Genomic DNA, 17,632 nt, shown 5'->3' on the forward strand with positions numbered 1-17,632 from the left:
TCGCAGCTACTAAGCATGAACTGTTTTTTGTTTTAATTTTCTTTTAACTACAGAGTGCTTGGTAGTGTTGGTGAACCTATCAATCCAGAGGCTTGGCTGTGGTTTTATCGTTACATTGGCAAAGAGAAGTGTTCGATTGTCGATACATTCTGGCAGACGGAGACTGGTGGCCATGTGATTACTCCCATTCCGGGCGCTACGCCCATGAAACCAGGCTCAGCGGTAAGTTGCAGCTATATTTTTATATTTTAATATAATAAAATTTGAATTTCATTTGTTGCAGTCGTTTCCATTCTTTGGCGTTAAACCCACACTACTCGATGAAAGTGGCACTGAAATAAAAGGCGAAGGTGAAGGCTATCTAGTTTTTTCACAGCCTTGGCCGGGTATGATGCGCACCTTGTTTAACAACCATGAACGTTTTGAGAGCACATACTTTTCCAAATTCCCCGGCTACTATTGCACTGGCGATGGTGAGTTACTGTTCCTAGATGCAATTTTTGGGTTCATATTAGAATAAAAAAATTTTGAAAAAAAATTAAAACTTTCAAAGAAAAAATTAAAATTAATAAAAAAATTAAAATTTTCAAAAAATGTAAAATTTTGAAAAAAAATTAGAATTTGAAAAAAAAATTTAAATTAAAAAAAAATTTAAATTAAAAAACAAATTAGTATTTTGAAAAACAAATTGAAAAAATTAAAATTTTGAAAAAAATATATATTATAATATATATTATATTATAAAAAAATTTAAATTTTGAAAAAATATGAAATTTAAAAAAAAAATAAATTTTGAAAAATCTAAAATTTTGAAAACAAATTAAAATTAAAAAAAAAATTAAAATTTTGAAAAAAACAAATTTAATTTGGAAAGATTTAATATTTTGAAAAAATTTAAAATTTTGGAAAAAATTAAAACTTTGAAAAAAAGATTAAAATTTTGAAAAACAAATTAAAATTATATATTAAAAAAAATTAATATTTTGAGCAAAAAAAATTTAAATTAAAAAAAAAAAAATATTGAAAAAATTTAAAATTAAAAAAAATTAAAATATTGAAAAAAAAAAATTAAAATTTTGAAAAAATGTAAAAAATGTAATATTTAAGATTAAAAACAAAATTAAAATTTTGAAAAAATACTAAAATTTCGAAAAACAAAATTAAAATTTTGAAAAAGCACTAAAATTGCGAAAAAAATTTAAGATGTCGAAAAAAAAAAATTGAAATATTAAAAAAAATTTTAAATTTTGAAAAAATTTTAAGTTTTTGAAAAAAAAATTTAGTTTTGAAAAAAAATTAAAATTAAAAAAAAAACTAAAATTTCGAAAAACAAAATTAAAATTTTGAAAAAACACTAAAATTTCGAAAAATTTAAGATATTGAAAAAAATTGAAATATTTAAAAAATTTTAAATTTTTCCAAAACTGAAAAAAAAATTTAATTTTGAAAAAAAAAAAATTAAAATTGTGAAAAAATTAAAAACTACTCGTTTCACTACAAAAATAGCATCCAAATCAGGGTAGTCCAATACGAGTATGATAACTGCCTCATTTTTGTCCCTGATCAGTCATATTCTTTTTACACCATTTCAGGTGCTCGCCGAGATGCTGATGGTTACCTGTGGATCACTGGTCGTGTCGATGACATGCTTAACGTCTCCGGCCATTTGATGTCCACCGCCGAAGTGGAATCAGTGCTTACCGAGCATCATCGCGTGGCCGAAGCAGCAGTCGTATCACGCCCACACGTAGTGAAAGGTGAATGTCTCTATTGTTTCATTACGCCGAATGAGAATGAGACGTTCGATGCCAAACTTGTATCGGATTTGAAAAAATTAGTACGTGAACGTATTGGACCCTTCGCAATGCCGGATGTGGTGCAACATGCACCCGGCTTGCCGAAAACACGTTCCGGCAAGATAATGCGTCGTGTGTTGCGCAAAGTGGCTGTCAACGATCGCAATGTTGGTGATATCTCAACGCTGGCCGATGAGACTATCGTCGAGCAATTGTTCAAGAACCGACCGGTGGAAGCTAAGTAAATGCTAAAATACAATGCTATGCCAGACTTATACTCGTATGCGAGTAGCAAAACAGAGTTACAAAACAAGCAAACAATTAGAATTAATTTGTAAAAAGCAAGAAAATATGCTACCTAGGAAAGAGGAAGTGAATGTATGGTGCAAACAACGAGGTAACAACAAATGAAGAGTGGGTACGAGCAAAACGTTATTGTTGGTGGTAAAACAAAAAAAAAAAACAAAAAAAAACTTCCAAAAGTTTCAAGTTAAAGAGAAAAAATAATGAAACTGCTTTCCACCCGTAACTACCTAACTATTTAAGATACTCTGTACTTATTTATTTCGAAATTCTGAATGTTTTTATTTTTCAAAAATTGTTCCGTTTTGCGAATTTTGCACACATTCACATTTTATCTGTAATAGTGAAAAGGCTCCAAACTATTTTACGTGCGTAAGTAAGTATTTAGTTCAAACGTCTTTAGCACAAATGCATTTTTTGTTTCAATTTCTCGGCATATACACAAAGCTAAAGGCGCATTTACATACATATGTACATACATTGGAAAACTAAAGCAGACTTTATACTTAGTGTCCGCACTTGTGCTCAATTATTCTCAACAAGTAAATACGAAATTTTCATAAAAATGTTCTAATCGACTTTAGTTTGACTGTGATTATGCGCTAAATACTTAGTTTCAAGTGCTTTGCAAATAGTTTTTTAACCGTTAAGTACACTACATGTAGTTTTGTAGAATTTAGAAAAATAAAGTTTTCACCAGTGAAAAATATTTTAATCAATTGACGTGTATTCTAAATACTATTAAAGTAAAGTCGTATTAAAAAATGCATTACTGTGCGCTTTTGTTTTTTAAATCCGACTTTATTTTATTACGCATCATGAATACGCGGCATAGTTGTTACATTAGTTTCTGTCTTACTTTTAAATACTTGGGTACATACTTACATACATACATGAAAGCATGTTGAGTAGTTAGTTTTTAATAAACACTTAAAATGTTTACACAATGAATGCAGTTTAACTGTAAATTAGTTTTTGTTTTCGTTTTTGGAATTTTTGTAGACTTTAAATGTGATAAAGCTTACGTGAAATTCATTTATAATAATCATGTAGTTTTCTGTTGCTTTTAGAATTGAATAAATTTGTGTAAAACTGATATTAAATACATATATAACAAAAAAAAACAATACAAAAAAAAACAAAAAACAAGAACAAAATATTTGAACACAAACCGTTTAGTTTACATACTACACTAAAGAGGAACATTGCTGCAACCAAGGTAAGTGGGTAAGATAACAAAATATTTAGAAAATATGTATTTTATTTTTCAGAACGGTTTTGTTCAACATCTACACATAAGCGTGCACACAATGCGCGAAACAAACAAAAACACATAACTTAAGAGTATCCGGTGGTCTAGAGCACGAAAATTTCACCTATTTTCACGATTTTTTTTTGCCATTAAAAAGTTAAAAAACGATGTTTCAACTTTTCGGGCTTATTAGTACGTTTATTGAGCATAGAAAAATTTTTTTTTTTTACTTTTGAAACAATATTTATTATTATAAAGAATAAGATAATATGAAGATGACCCTCTCGAAAAATCGAACCCGGACGGCGTAGATGATTTCGAGACTTCTACTCATCTGAAACACAAAATTCAAGAAGATTCTTAATCAGAAAGAGTGCAGTTATAGTCGGAACCAGAACAAATCGAAAAAATGTGAAATTAACAAAATGGCGCACTTTTGAAAAAAAGTTAGTTTAAAAAATAGGAAATTATTTAAATAAAATTATGATTCTAGTTCCGACGATAGCGATACATGTTGTGAACAACATATCCAAATTTCAAGTGATTTGGTTGAATAGTTTATTTGTTTTCATCCCCGCCATGCCGAAAAAAGTCGTTTCGAGATAAATGAGTTTAAAGTTTGAGGTACGGGAGCACGCAGACCACTCTCTACCTAGTTAATGGGCTGTAGAAGGTATAATATTGGGAACTTCCGAATGAAAATTTCACAGTACATTTTTAAGATGCTATACTACCGAAATATCAAAAAAAAAAAAAACAAAAAAAAATAGATTTTTTTAAATTTCTAAACCACCGGGTCCCCTTAAGGTGTTATATACAGTTAGAAGCCAGAAAAAGGGAATTTTCCAGAATTTTTTCTGAGAAAACTTTTAAATTTATTTATCTAAAAATTTGTACACATTTATGCTTTTGTTATCTTTTAACTGTATTTTGAGACTTAGTATTAGTAAAAATATTTATTTGGAAAGGAGCTACCGCTGATCTCCAGGAGCTCCTCTCAAGAAAGACTTTTTGCGGTGACCACTATAGTCCGGGAGCCAGGGGTCGATTTTGGACTGCGTTTTTATACCGTTAAATTCTTGAATATACTTGTGATTTAGCTTTCATGAATAACGAAAGTGAACGTCAACCCGCGGTGGGTGTGATTGTCGGAGGGTACGAAACGTGTCGAAAAAAAATTTCTACCAACGCATTTTATACCGGCTGCAATTTTTTTCATGTATTGTGGACACTTAAAAAAATTGTCAGCTGCGCCGTAGAGGGGGAAAATACGTCAGCTGAACGCAATGATATGTACATTCTGGCTGACGGTCTTCCCACCGCTATAAACGCAGCTGACCATCATTGTTATATTTTCATATGTGCCCAAACTATGTAAAAAAATTTCAATCGGCATGAGTAGTTTTACTTTTTAATTTATTTTACAAGTTCGCCTGTTCAGCGGACGTATTTTCCCCCCTCTATGGCGCAGCTGACTATTTTTTTTTTATTCTACTAAGTGTCCACAATACATGAAAAAATTGCAGCATAACAACAATACACAAAAAAAATTCAGCCGGTATTAAATGAGTTGTTAACAATTTTTTTTCCGACACGTTTCGCAGCATCCCACGCACGTACCCACCGCTACTGGACCAGCTGACGGTTGGTTTTGTCACCCATTGGATGGCGTCTGCCTTCAGTAATAAAATCAGTAGGCATGAAATGATGAGGTCAAAATGACCCTGGCTCTCTGAACTGGATCCTCTGAAATTAAAAAATCAAACAGATTCCGTAAAGTAATGTTAAATCTAGTAATTAATCGATGGAATAAGCAAAAAAAATTTTTTTGACAAAATGGCGGTTTCTCAAAAAAAAGAAATCGATTTTTGACTAAAATTTCGGCACTAAATTGTTTATAAAAAAATATTTATCGGTGAGAAAAAACCTTCGATTAATAACTAAAAATATATATTAAATAAGCTGGTGTTAAAATTTGAGACTAATCGGTTTAACCGTTTTCGAGTAATGTTGGTCACCGACTTTGAAAACACCACTTTGAGAAATACAAGGCAGCGTACTTTTTTCAAGCTCTCTGAAACGCCTTTTCAAATTTGCGTGTAAAACACAAAGCGAGTTTTTTAAAATTCTAACTGTATATAACCCCTTAATATAAGTGCAATCAAGAAGAATCTAAAGAAACAGTTTTTCACTATCTGTGTGAGTGCCCAAATCTGTGCGCTCTGCGACATAGAATGCTACACGGGAATTATCAATGGTTAACTTGAAAGAAAATGCAGAAATGAAAAAAGACAACATAAGCATATTCATAGTCAAATCAAGATGGTCCGACTAATGAAAAGCAGTGGTTCTGCAGGTGGTGTATCAAAATGTCATCTTTGTGCTAATTGGGTTTGTGGTCTGTGTCACTCAGACAACACCTTCAGCACCACCACCTCACCTGGGCGTCACTTTTGAAATACCCTTTACTCGTGCTTGCCGGTATCTCTATTCATTTTTGCCCCCTAAGATTCATTCTCATTTTCACCCGGTGATACATTGTATACATTTTTTCATAATTTCATTCAAACTTTGCATTTTTTAACCAGATGCTTTAAAACTTGCTTGTGTATGCTGTTTTGTAGCCCAAATAGTGCAAGTTTCATTTCACTATAAAATAGCGTTGATTTTTAACAATTTTCTTTCGCTGAGGCGTTTCTATGCATTTTCTTCCTTAAAAAGTATGCACTTATACATTACCCGCAGATCATCCCTCATTGCGGCCAGTAGACGAGTATAACTTCTACTTCGTAGGAAGCAAAAGTAATCTGCAAGTTTTGCCAATTGATAACAATTACTTCATAGAGCTCGACGTGAAGTAGAGGCTTCACCCTTTTCAATCCTTTTGATTTGATGATGCTGAACTCCCTCGGAACGTTTCTGTTTATCATACCTAGGCCTAAAATTATTGTTGCGACACTGGTTTTCGGCAAACTCTTCTGCGCACAAGAAATGATATAATAACACTTTCATGTATTTAAACACGATAACTGCACGAATTAATAATAAATACCATTTTCAAGTTCAAACTATTTTCGAAACCTTCTTTTACAAGGTGGCGCAAAATTAATCAGCCTATTTGCTTTTTAATAAATTTTCGATTAAATAGCAAAAAAGGATTTTCAGTGAAGGCAGCCTTTAAATGGGTCTTTGGATGCTCCATTGCTTGCCTGTTTGTATATTTCGGCTTTCTGGTTCACAAGTGCTAAATATGATTGACGTACGACGCCACTTGCAAAAAGTATAGGTAAATCTTTCAATAGGGTGATTAATTTTGCGCCACCTTATACAAAGTCATCCATGCTTGTATGTAAATCTAAAATCTTCGCTTTGTATTCTGTATTTGCACGCACTTCATTTGTTAAAGATTAAAATAAAATCACCAAATCAAATAAATGAAGCTGGTAAAATTAAATTTAAAAAAATAATAAACGAGCTAATGACCGTGAATCCCTTCGTTCTTGTCCTTATTCTATTAAGCTTTTAATTTATAACAAGTTTAGTAAATATTAACAATAGATTAATAGACGCTTTAGTTAACCCACAACCGCTCGCGATATGTGTTGCACCAAATAATTCTGCAATGTGACGTAGTTGAGTGTCATGACAGCTCATTGAATAGGAAATGTAAAGCAAACTTTATTCTCTCATAATAATATAAGGTTGTCAAAAAAGTCTTGCGGTATTTCCGCTAGCTTGTCTTTGCAAGCGCGTAATTCTAGTTGTATTCGTCGCATCGGTTCACGCTAGAGCTTTTTGGAAAGCTCTTTCCACATGCTAACACGTGTTTGAGTCGTTCGTGAGTTATAGCGTCGCAAACATGGAGCAAAATAAAGAGAAAATACGTCAGATTTTACAGTACTACTACGATAAAGGCAAAAATGCATCTCATGCTGCCAATAAAATTTGTGCAGTTTATGGACCCGATACAGTTTCCATTTCCACCGCACAACGATGGTTTCAACGTTTTCGTTCTGGGGCAGAGGTGATCGAAGATGCGCCACGGTCCGGAAGGCCTGTCGTCAAAAATTCCGATAAAATCGCTGAATTGATCGAAAGAGACCGGCATAGTAGCAGCCGTAGCATTGGCCAAGAGCTGGGCATGAGTCATCAAACCGTTATAAACCATTTGAAGAAGCTTGGATTCAAAAAGAAGCTCGATGTATGGGTGCCACACGACTTGACGCAAAAAAACATTTTTGCCCATATGGATGCATGCGAATCGCTTCTGAATCGCAACAAAATCGACCCGTTTTTGAAGCGGATGGTGACTGGCGATGAAAAGTGGGTCACTTACGACAAAGTGAAGCGCAAACGGTCATGGTCGAAAAGCGGTGAAGCTGCCCAGACGGTGGCCAAGCCTGGATTGACGGCCAGGAAGGTGTCTCTGTGTTTTGTGGGATTGGCAGGGAATCATCCACTATGAGCTGCTCCCCTATGGCCAAACGCTCAATTTGGACCTGTACTGCCAACAACTGTACCGCTTGAATGCAGCACTCATGCAGAAGAGGCCATCTGTGATCAACAGAGGCCGAATTGTCTTCCATCAGGACAACGCCAGGCCCCACACATCTTTGGTGACGCGCCAGAAGCTCCGGGAGCTCGGATGGGAGGTTCTTTTGCATCCACCGTATAGTCCGGATCTCGCACCAAGTGATTACCACCTATTTCTGTCCATGGCGAACGAGTTTGGTAGTCGGAAGTTGTCCACAAGAGAGTCCTGTGAAAATTGGCTCTCCGAGTTTTTTGACAATAGGGAAGCGAGCTTCTATAAGAGGGCCATTATGAAGTTGGCATCTCGTTGGGAACTAGTCATCGAACAAAACGGCGCATATTTGACTTAAATCGTATTTTTATAACCAATTTTATGAACAATTGAAAATTCAATAAAAATACCGCAAGACTTTTTTGACAACCTTATATAAATAATAATTATTCTCTCATGTTTGAACCATTATGTTTGCCTTACAGAAATGTTATGTTAACAGGGAGAGCCGTATTACCAGAGAATGCTAGTGGAACATAAGATGTGATATGTTTACATTAGTAATACCAGAGAATGTTCCATTAACATTTTCAGGCGCAACTCGAGCCGTAACTAAGCTAATGAAAGAGTGAGCATCAACTAAGTTTTGTATGATAGAAATTTCGTATAGAAAATTACTTTATTATTTATTCTTTATTTCTAGCATAATTATATGTTAAATGTGCTGTAGTAAATGAAGCAAATACTTCTCTAAAGCAGTAGCCATTTGTTGCCAGCAAACTACAATACAAATGTAAACACAGCAGCTTCCATGCTGCTAAAAGAGAGAGCTCCTCTCAAACTCTGCACAGCTCTTAACAGAAGTTAAAATGTTGATGCGAATAGGGCATCAATAATTTTGATAATACTTTTAAAAAATTATTATCTATTATTATATTATTATTTATTTATAATATTATATGTAAAATAATTTATTTATTATATGTAAAATAAGTGGCAATAAATTAAAAATTATTTTTCATTGTGAAAGCTGGCTGCTAACGCCTTCGTTCCACATAAAAATCCAAACTTAAATATTACTTTGCTTGTACCCACAACCGCATGCAAGTATGCGTACATATCTACCTACACACTTCCATACATATTGTAATTTGTGTAAGTTGTGATTATTTAACATATCAGTAGGAATAAGAATGAATCAAACGTACATTTGTATATACAATATTAAGATGTGATTGTACCAAAGTATGTGAATGTTTTTGAAGAGGGAGGCAATTAATGACTGTTTTCGGCATTCGGGTCACTAAATTACACTATAGTATTCTAGAATGGTGCAAAGTTTTGCTAAAGACTCACCGCAACAAATACATATCATACAAATTACAATTTGTTACTTATTTATTATATAAAGAAAAGGTGAAGATGAAATTGTGCACGCGCAATTTTGAACAAAAAAAATAAGTCTGCATATTACGAAACCTCCCAGTGAATTTTCAATGTATTTACCAAAGCTACACTTGTTCAATCTTGTCTTTAATGACTTTACATATCGACGTTTACGCAATTAAATATTATTGAAGTTTTAATTTAGAACTTAGGCACGTGGCTGCTCCGAATTGTTTGCTTAAAGTGGCTAATATACTAAGAAAAATATTCGCAATTCAGCTGGAGAAGTTGCCAGAAATTTATTGAACACACTATCGTTCATACTCGTACATACATACATACGTATATGTTTGCACGTCAAATGTATGTAATTTATCGTTTTAAAGAATCTACGAAAAAAATAAAATATTTACATATTTAAAAGTGTTGCTAATTGTTGAACAGAAAATAAAAATGGTATTCATTACAGTGTATGCAAATATATAAATAAAGAAATATTTAACAAAAAATATTCAAATGCAAAATATATATGTACAAACATACATATACATATGTAAATTATCAGTAAAATGTCTTCTTCCTTTTAATATTTGCTAATATTAGTGCAATATTTTCATATTCATCGTCTCAACTGGAGAGATTCCAGCTCTGGATGAAAGTACGAGGGCGGTTCAATAAGTATTTTTTGTATTTGGATGGGAAAAATGCGAGGAGATAAAAGCAAAGTTGGGTGCTGTCTATGGGGACGCTTCGCCATCTAAGACCACAGTTAGATTACAGATTGGTTCAACGAATTTAAACGTGGGCGAACATCCGATTTTGATGAGGAACGACCAGGACGCCCGGCAGACGTGAAAATCATTCAAAAAGTCCATGGCACGGATTCTCGTTGATCGACGAACGAAAGTACACGAAGTAACAGAGGCCGGCCATGGGTGTGTCGACGGGAACGGCAATTAATATTTTACATGATAAATTGGCGATGGAAAAATTTTCGACCTGATGGTTGCAGCGATTGCTCATAAGCAACAACACTGCGGCTATTAACTTTGAAGCAGTTTTTGGATCAATTAAAGTGAGATCCGAAGGAATTTTTGCGTCGAGTTGTCAGCGTTGATGAAACCTGGATTCATCATTACACACCAGAAACTAAGCAACAATCAAAACAATGGATTTCTCCCGGTGAATCGGCTCCAAGGAAGGCGCTGACAGTCCCATCGGCCGGAAAGGTCATGGCAACGATTCTTTGGGATGCGAACGGCGTCGTCATGGCCATGGATTTTTTAGAAAAAGGAAGAAACGATCACTGGACACTGGACTACAGTGAGTTATTGGACCGTTTTCACAAAAAATTGAAGGAGACGCGGCTGCATATGGCGAAAAAGAAGGTGCTGTTCCACCAAGGCAACGCACCAGCACATTCATCCGGAGTTGTCGCCGCCAAACTGCGTGAAATGCGTTATGAATTGCCACGGCAGCCCCCGTATTCAACCGATCTGGCTCCCTGCGACTTTTTCTTCTTCCCTAACATGAAGAAATGGCACGCGGTAAAAAAATTTAGTTCAAACGAAGACGTCATCGCCGAGATGGAGGCGTATTTTGGAGATTTCGGCAAATCTTATTTTTTTGGAGGGTTTCAAAACTGGCCGGAGCGTTGGGGGAAGTGCATCCTTCTAGAAAGGGACTATGTTGACAAAAAAAAAAAAACATTTAAGACTAGCTACTTTTAGTTTTTAGTAGGGCCACCATTTCGGGCGTCGTAGCCGAATGGGTTGGTGTGGGAGTACGATTTGGAATTCGGAGAAACGTAGGTTCGAATCTCTGTGAAACACTAAAAAGAAGAAACAGTTTTTTCTATATTAATACCGGTCGCCCCTCGGCAGGCAATGGCAAACCTCCGAGTGTATTTCTGCCATGAAAAAGCTCCTCATAAAAAAAAAAAAATAGCTGTCGTTGGGATTCGGCTTGAAACTTTAGGTCGCTCCATTTGTGAAGCAACATCAAGAGGAACGCTACAAATAGGAGGAAGAGCTCGGCCAACCACCAATGAGAAGTGTAAGCGCCAATTATGAATATACATATATTGCCACCACGATTAATCACTGCTCGAAGGTGTTGCGGCATTGATCCAACTAATTTCGTTATTTGGTTCCACGACCCAAGCATTCTACCGATAGCTTCAAATGTTGTTGCAACTTGTTTTTACATTTCTATCGGGCCGTTGTACCTTGAATGAAGGTCATCTTTCCAACGCCAGATGCAGCTATAGCTCCCCAAACCATTATGCTCCCACCGTCGTGCTTGGCAATAGGTATCAAATTTTTCATTTTCATATACGCATTTCTTCTCCTCCATATTTAAACCCGGCCACCACATCCAGATATATTGAACTTCGATCACAACTACTAATAAGATGCGAATTTGTGTGTTGGCTTTGGCTCTATTTTGTTATCTTCGGATGATGCTGCCAAAGGTATTGCTAAACTAAAGAAAGCTTCACAAATAGGTGTCGATAACACAGGCCGACAAAATTTAACCAACATTCAGACCCAGAAACCAGACTATATATTTCCGAAGGTTTATGATGCGCTGAATCCAAATCTGGCCTCAGAATTGCTCTATCAGCTCTGGTTTTCGAGATATCCTAACCTAAAAGTGCAAAAAACACCGTTTTTGCCCATATTTGAGATTATGTAGCCTTGCAGATGTTTTCTTTCACCAAAATTAAAGGATGGCATCTTTAAATACAAGCCTTCTTTTTTCAAATGGCGTCGAGTTTGCACAAATATCTTTTTTTTTCGCTGAGAATTCGCATTTTGAAAGTTTCATGTTTCTAAATTTTCCTACACCTGAAAATCGATTGAGATAACATAGACATGATATAGTCGATTACTAATTTTCTTGAATTGAGTCTTATTTTTCTTTAAATTTTGTCTCACACCATAAGTGTGCTGACTCACCACACCCCTACACTATCTAACCTACGGGTACCGAGTCACACACAGCCCTAACCCCTAGAAACCATCCCTACCATACCGCAAGCAGGCTAACCCACTTAACCCTGGAGACAGTGAGTTTAGTCACATATCTTTCTTGAAAAACATCTTATTTTTCTTGATGTCTCATAATACAAGTAGGGTTAACCACTTAACTCCTAATCCACCAACCCCCACGTATCTCCTAATCCCTAGAAACCATCCCTACCAAACCACAAACAATTTAAGCCACCTGACCCTAGGGAAAGCGAGTTAAGCTGCATATTTTTCTTGGAATGAGTGTTATTTTACCTGTAATCTCACACCAGAAGCGGTCGAACTTATTAAACTTCTAACTCCCCGATCCCCACCTACCCTCTATTGAAAGAAGAAGACTTGTACTTAAAGATGCCAGCTTATTTTTTGGTGAAAGAAAACATCTGCAAGGCTATATAACCCCAAATATCGGCAAAAAACGGTGTTTTTGCAGTTTTAGGTTAGGATATCTCGAAAACCAGAGCTGATAGAGCAATTCTGAGGCCAGATTTGGATTAATCGCATCAAAATCCTTCGAAAATATATAGTCCGGTTTCTGGGTCTGAGATGCTGTCGACCTGTGTAATTCTTCTTATTTAAGATCATTATCCACAGGTAATTGGATTGATGAGTGGCAATTGGCTTTTATTACACCAATTTTTAAAACTGAAAACAAGAGTGATGTGCGCAATTATTGACCTATTTATTTTCAAGCCTTCGACTACTTCTAAATTGTTTGCATGCGTTGTAAAAGATAACCAAACACCGCGGCTTCATCCTTGGTAAATAGATCGACTGTTTCCCATTTGGCTATTTTCTCAGAAGATTGCATATCAGCTTTTAGAAAAGGTAGGTGTGTTTCCAGGTCGATATTGCTTATACGGAATTCTCTAAGGCTTTTAACAGAGTTCCGTGTTTGATATTATTCAAGGTGGTGGCCATAGGATTAAGAGGTTCTAAAGAATTATTTGCCCGAAAATTGTTCTAAGAGTTCATTCAGAAAAAAACTCACGCTGGAAGAACGTAAATATCCACCGAAAATAAATTAACAAATGCAAAAAGTTTTCGAGGTTTTATTATACAAATGAGTGTAGTATTTTCATGGTGCATTGCAAACATTGCACCCCCAAATAACTGTTGCATTGCATTGTGGATGAACAGTTGTTTCTGAAACGTAAAAATCGGAACGAAGTAGATGGAAGGTAAGTTGTTTAGGACGCGTTGAAATGATCGAGTCGAAATTTATAATTATTTATTACATTTATTTATCCAGGATCTGTAGCGGTAATGTTCCATGCATCGTCAAAAGATTTCGCTTCATGAAAAACATAAAAAATTAGTTAAATTTGCACCTTATCAAAAATAAATAATTTTTTGAGTGTTTGAGCTTGTGGCATGGCAGTTCGCGGAAAACACGTCCAAAAAAAAAAAAAAAATTGAGAAACAGATGAGGAGTAGGAATTTTCAAATTGTACATAAATCGCCTCACCGAAGGTGGTTTATCAAAACCTACTCCAGCAATGACGTGAGGCTGGGATGAATTCCAATTAACGCGTTTAGGTTAAATAGGAAATAAGAAAAAAATATTATTATTATTTATTAGAATAATATAAAATATTACACTAACTTAAAAACAAAAAAAAAGAGCACACTAGCTGCCTGGGCCTTCGGTGCAAGAAAAAATTGTTTAACCCTCCGATGTTCGGTGCCTTATGATGCGGTAAGTGCATCATAAGGGTCTGGCCAGACCCATACAAATAATGTAAGAAATACGGTTTTAAAAATAATTTTATTTATTTATTTGAACGGATTAGTATTAATTACGAAGAGCAATTGGGTTTACAACTATATAGTTGCATGGAATGTTCATTAAGACATATGGGACGATTACATTTGCTGCAGTTATAACGAGTTTTACGTCGCTTTTTCGAAGAAGAAGCAGCACGATGATAGCACGATGACCCTGTTGAAGCAACTTGAGCATATGGTTGTTGCTGTGCTGCATCTGATGTCGATGTACAAGATTCCGGTACCTAAAAGTAGCGAAATAATTTATTTTAAATTAGTAAATATGAATATATGCATACACATGTCTTTATACGCGGAGATATATGTAGGTGTGTATATCATTCATACTCACCTTGATATTGAAAAGATTCATTGCTTGTCTTATATGAGCAAACCTCCTACTAATGGGTTAGTCGCCCGTTTCGTCATATGTGGGATAACTAGCTGCCGTGCCAATTCAATGATAAATGAGCGCCTCTTATCACTCTGCTTTGCCGGATTCAGCTCGTCATAGATGATGAAAGAGGCCAAACCGGCAATATCAAGCATATTATAAAACATTGCCAGTGGCCAACGGTTTGTCGAGCGTTTGCATGAATAGCCAGTCAACATTTGATCCATTATATCTACCCCCGCTTTAAATTTATTGTAGTCCAAAATTTGATCTGGCTTGAATCCTTTCAATGGATCGGTGCTTTGACGGTAATGGGCAGTGGATAACATAGTTACTGGCTTTTTCGGCTTTGCCATATACGAGCACAGAACGATATTATTATTGTGATAACAAAATAAAGTGCTTTTAACATCACGCTTCGGGCTAAGCAATTCATGCGGAATGAAGGTCTTATTTTTTCTTACGGTACCGACGAAAGCCACTCTACGATCCATCAACATTTCTGCCAAGTTGTATGTTGAAAAAAAATTGTCAGCATAAACAGTCCTACCGCTTTCCATATAATTTTCCATCAATTTCCTGACGACCCGTTCACCTTGATTCGTTTCTCGCTGGCCACCTGGTGGTTTTCCGGTATAAATTATACCTTTCAAAGGGTAGTTTGAAACAGAGTCACAAATCCAGGTCACAGGAGACGGCAATAGCTTTATGACGCGGTGACGCTCCTCGTAGTGGCCCTTTACGAGTAAAAGTTGTAACATTGTGACAACGAGGCCTTCCAGATGGTGGAGGATTTGAATTCCACATCTTACCATCTTTCGACCTGTATATAAGGCCCTGGGTAATAGATGTGCTGCATGATTCCATTGTGGTTGAAGCCTGAAGGGCGATAGCTTCTCTATACAAATTCTCAATATCATCATGGTTTTCATCCAGAACAGCCTCTAACTCGATTTCCTGTTCTATATCTGATGCTTCACCGAAGTCATCTTCATCTGGAAAATATTCATCATCTTCTACGTCGCCACTTGTTTCAAATGGATCGGACTCCTGTCCCATAATTTCTTCAATTTGTGCCTGAAGTCGCTGACGTTCTTCCGGACTCACATTTGCTGCACTTAGCTTACGAAGCAAATGCGTCATCACATCAACTTCATCCATATTTACTTGTTCCATTTTATTAAAAAAAACACTTCCCACTAATTAAAAAACACGTGTTCACTTTAATTTTCAAATGTCAACTAAAAAATTATCTCTGCCGCTGCCTCCGCTAACAGTTTAGTTGTTTACACCTAACGGTTAACCAATTTACATGAGAAGCTTATATGGGTCTGCACAGACCCATGTGAGCTTAATTAACGAAATTAGTTTAAAGTTATTATTTTTACAACAAATATAGCAAAAATCTTAATTTTGCTACTTCATTGTGTTTAGCACACTACATTTTAGGAAGTCATGGACTAAGAAGCCTCAGATATTAAAAATAGAAGATCTACATACATTTAAAGATCGAATGGGTCTGGCCAGACCCATATGAACATCGGAGGGTTAAAGCATGCTTTCAAACAATCAAGAGCTCGGGTACAACCAAGGCGCATTCATTAAATGTGGTGTCACTAGACCAACAACAAATTTCTGTACGTTTGATTGTCAAAGCAAAATATTGAGAAACTGGAAAACAAATAATGAATTCGCCTTGTTTCATTCTGAGTTGACAACCACATGGACGCGGCAAAAGAAAAAAATAAATAAATCAGCTGATTTACCAACACCACCTTTAATAGATTCGCCTTGGGTGCAACGTACCAGCTTACTTGACGACATTTACGAAATGACGATAACATAACATAGCAATGCCCACACTTAAAATATTGCCAACGTCTTCAATCAAATTTGGCACTTGTTGTCGACATGTTGAGTTAACCCACGAATACGCTCAGATTCATAACTCTCAATAAATGGAATGCTCCATTTTCGTACCTCAGTATTATGGACTGGGAATATCAGCTGGGAACTGCTTCAATAGCGTTTTGTTGTTATATTTAGACATTTTAAGCAAAACTTTTGTTACAAAAATTAAAAGCTGGCCCTATTTTGATATCGAACTTCTTAAACGAAGTCACTCGCTAATATTTCACTTTCAAAAAAGACGCACGCATAGTACAAAATGTTACAAGCACAGGGTTGCTCCAAGAAAAAATTGAGCGGCTTAAAGTTGATTGTAAATTCGTCTCATGTAAGCACCCTATTAGCATCAATTTGAGAGCTAGGCGCACAGTTTGAAAGCTAATGTCAATATCAACTCAACGTATACAGATTTTTGCAGTCACTGGATTATTGAAAATACGATGATGCCAGAGAACATGGATTAGCCTAGTAATTAAACAATTTCTGTAGATTTTTGTCAATTAAGACTTCATCAGTCTTTAAATTAAGACGATACATAAAGTGCGATGTTACTTTTCTGATGAAGTATATAGTAATATGAATTGTGTTTGCTTTTGTTTTTATAAAAGTTTGATAAGTCGCTGCTATTTACAACGCAGAAACGGGTTTGTCAAACTTATTATATAGCACTTCGTAAACTCTGATGATACTTGCTAATAAAAACTATTAAACAATTTAAGTATCCCGTTATTAAGGGGTTCTATACAGTTAAAAGACCGAAAATACATATTATGTTATCTTTTAACTGTATTTTAAGACTTAGTATTAGTAAAAATATTTATTTGGAAAGGAGCTACAGCTGATCTCCGGGAGACGTTTTGCGTTGACCACTACATCTCTGAACTAGATCCTCTGAAATTAAAAATCAAACAGATTTCGTTAAAGTAATGTTAAATGTAGTAATTAACCGAAGGAATAAGCAAAATAAATTTTTTTGACAAAATGGCGGTTTCTCAAAACAAAAAAATTGATTTTTGACCACAATTACGTCTTTAAATTGTTTATAAAAAAATATTTATCGGTGAGAAAAAATTTTCGATTAATTACTAAAAAAAATATTGAAGAAGTTCGTGTTAAAATTTGAGACTAATCGTTGGCCACCTACTTTGAAAACACCATTTTGAGAAAAAGGCGTTTAAAGTTTGAAAGGCACTTTCAAGCACCATGAAACGCCTTTGCAAAATAGCGCGTAACTTCGAAAATATTCACCGGAACGATTTTAACCAGCAA

The 17,632-nt window shown here is 35.3% G+C and overlaps 1 protein-coding gene across 1 annotated transcript in view; it reads left to right on the forward strand.

Moving 5' to 3' along the window:
- The window catches only part of LOC129240855 (acetyl-coenzyme A synthetase), a 44,110-nt gene extending 41,292 nt beyond the window's left edge, over positions 1-2,818 (forward strand). The window contains exons 4-6 of the mRNA XM_054876886.1: positions 54-222; positions 284-473; positions 1,593-2,818. Of these exons, the coding sequence (XP_054732861.1) occupies positions 54-222; positions 284-473; positions 1,593-2,041 (808 nt within the window). The 3' untranslated portion in view covers positions 2,042-2,818. The remainder of the gene's footprint in view (positions 1-53; positions 223-283; positions 474-1,592) is intronic.
- Positions 2,819-17,632: the final 14,814 nt, after the last annotated feature.

Source organism: Anastrepha obliqua, chromosome 3 (genome assembly GCF_027943255.1).
Source record: "Anastrepha obliqua isolate idAnaObli1 chromosome 3, idAnaObli1_1.0, whole genome shotgun sequence".
Lineage (NCBI taxonomy): Eukaryota > Metazoa > Arthropoda > Insecta > Diptera > Tephritidae > Anastrepha > Anastrepha obliqua.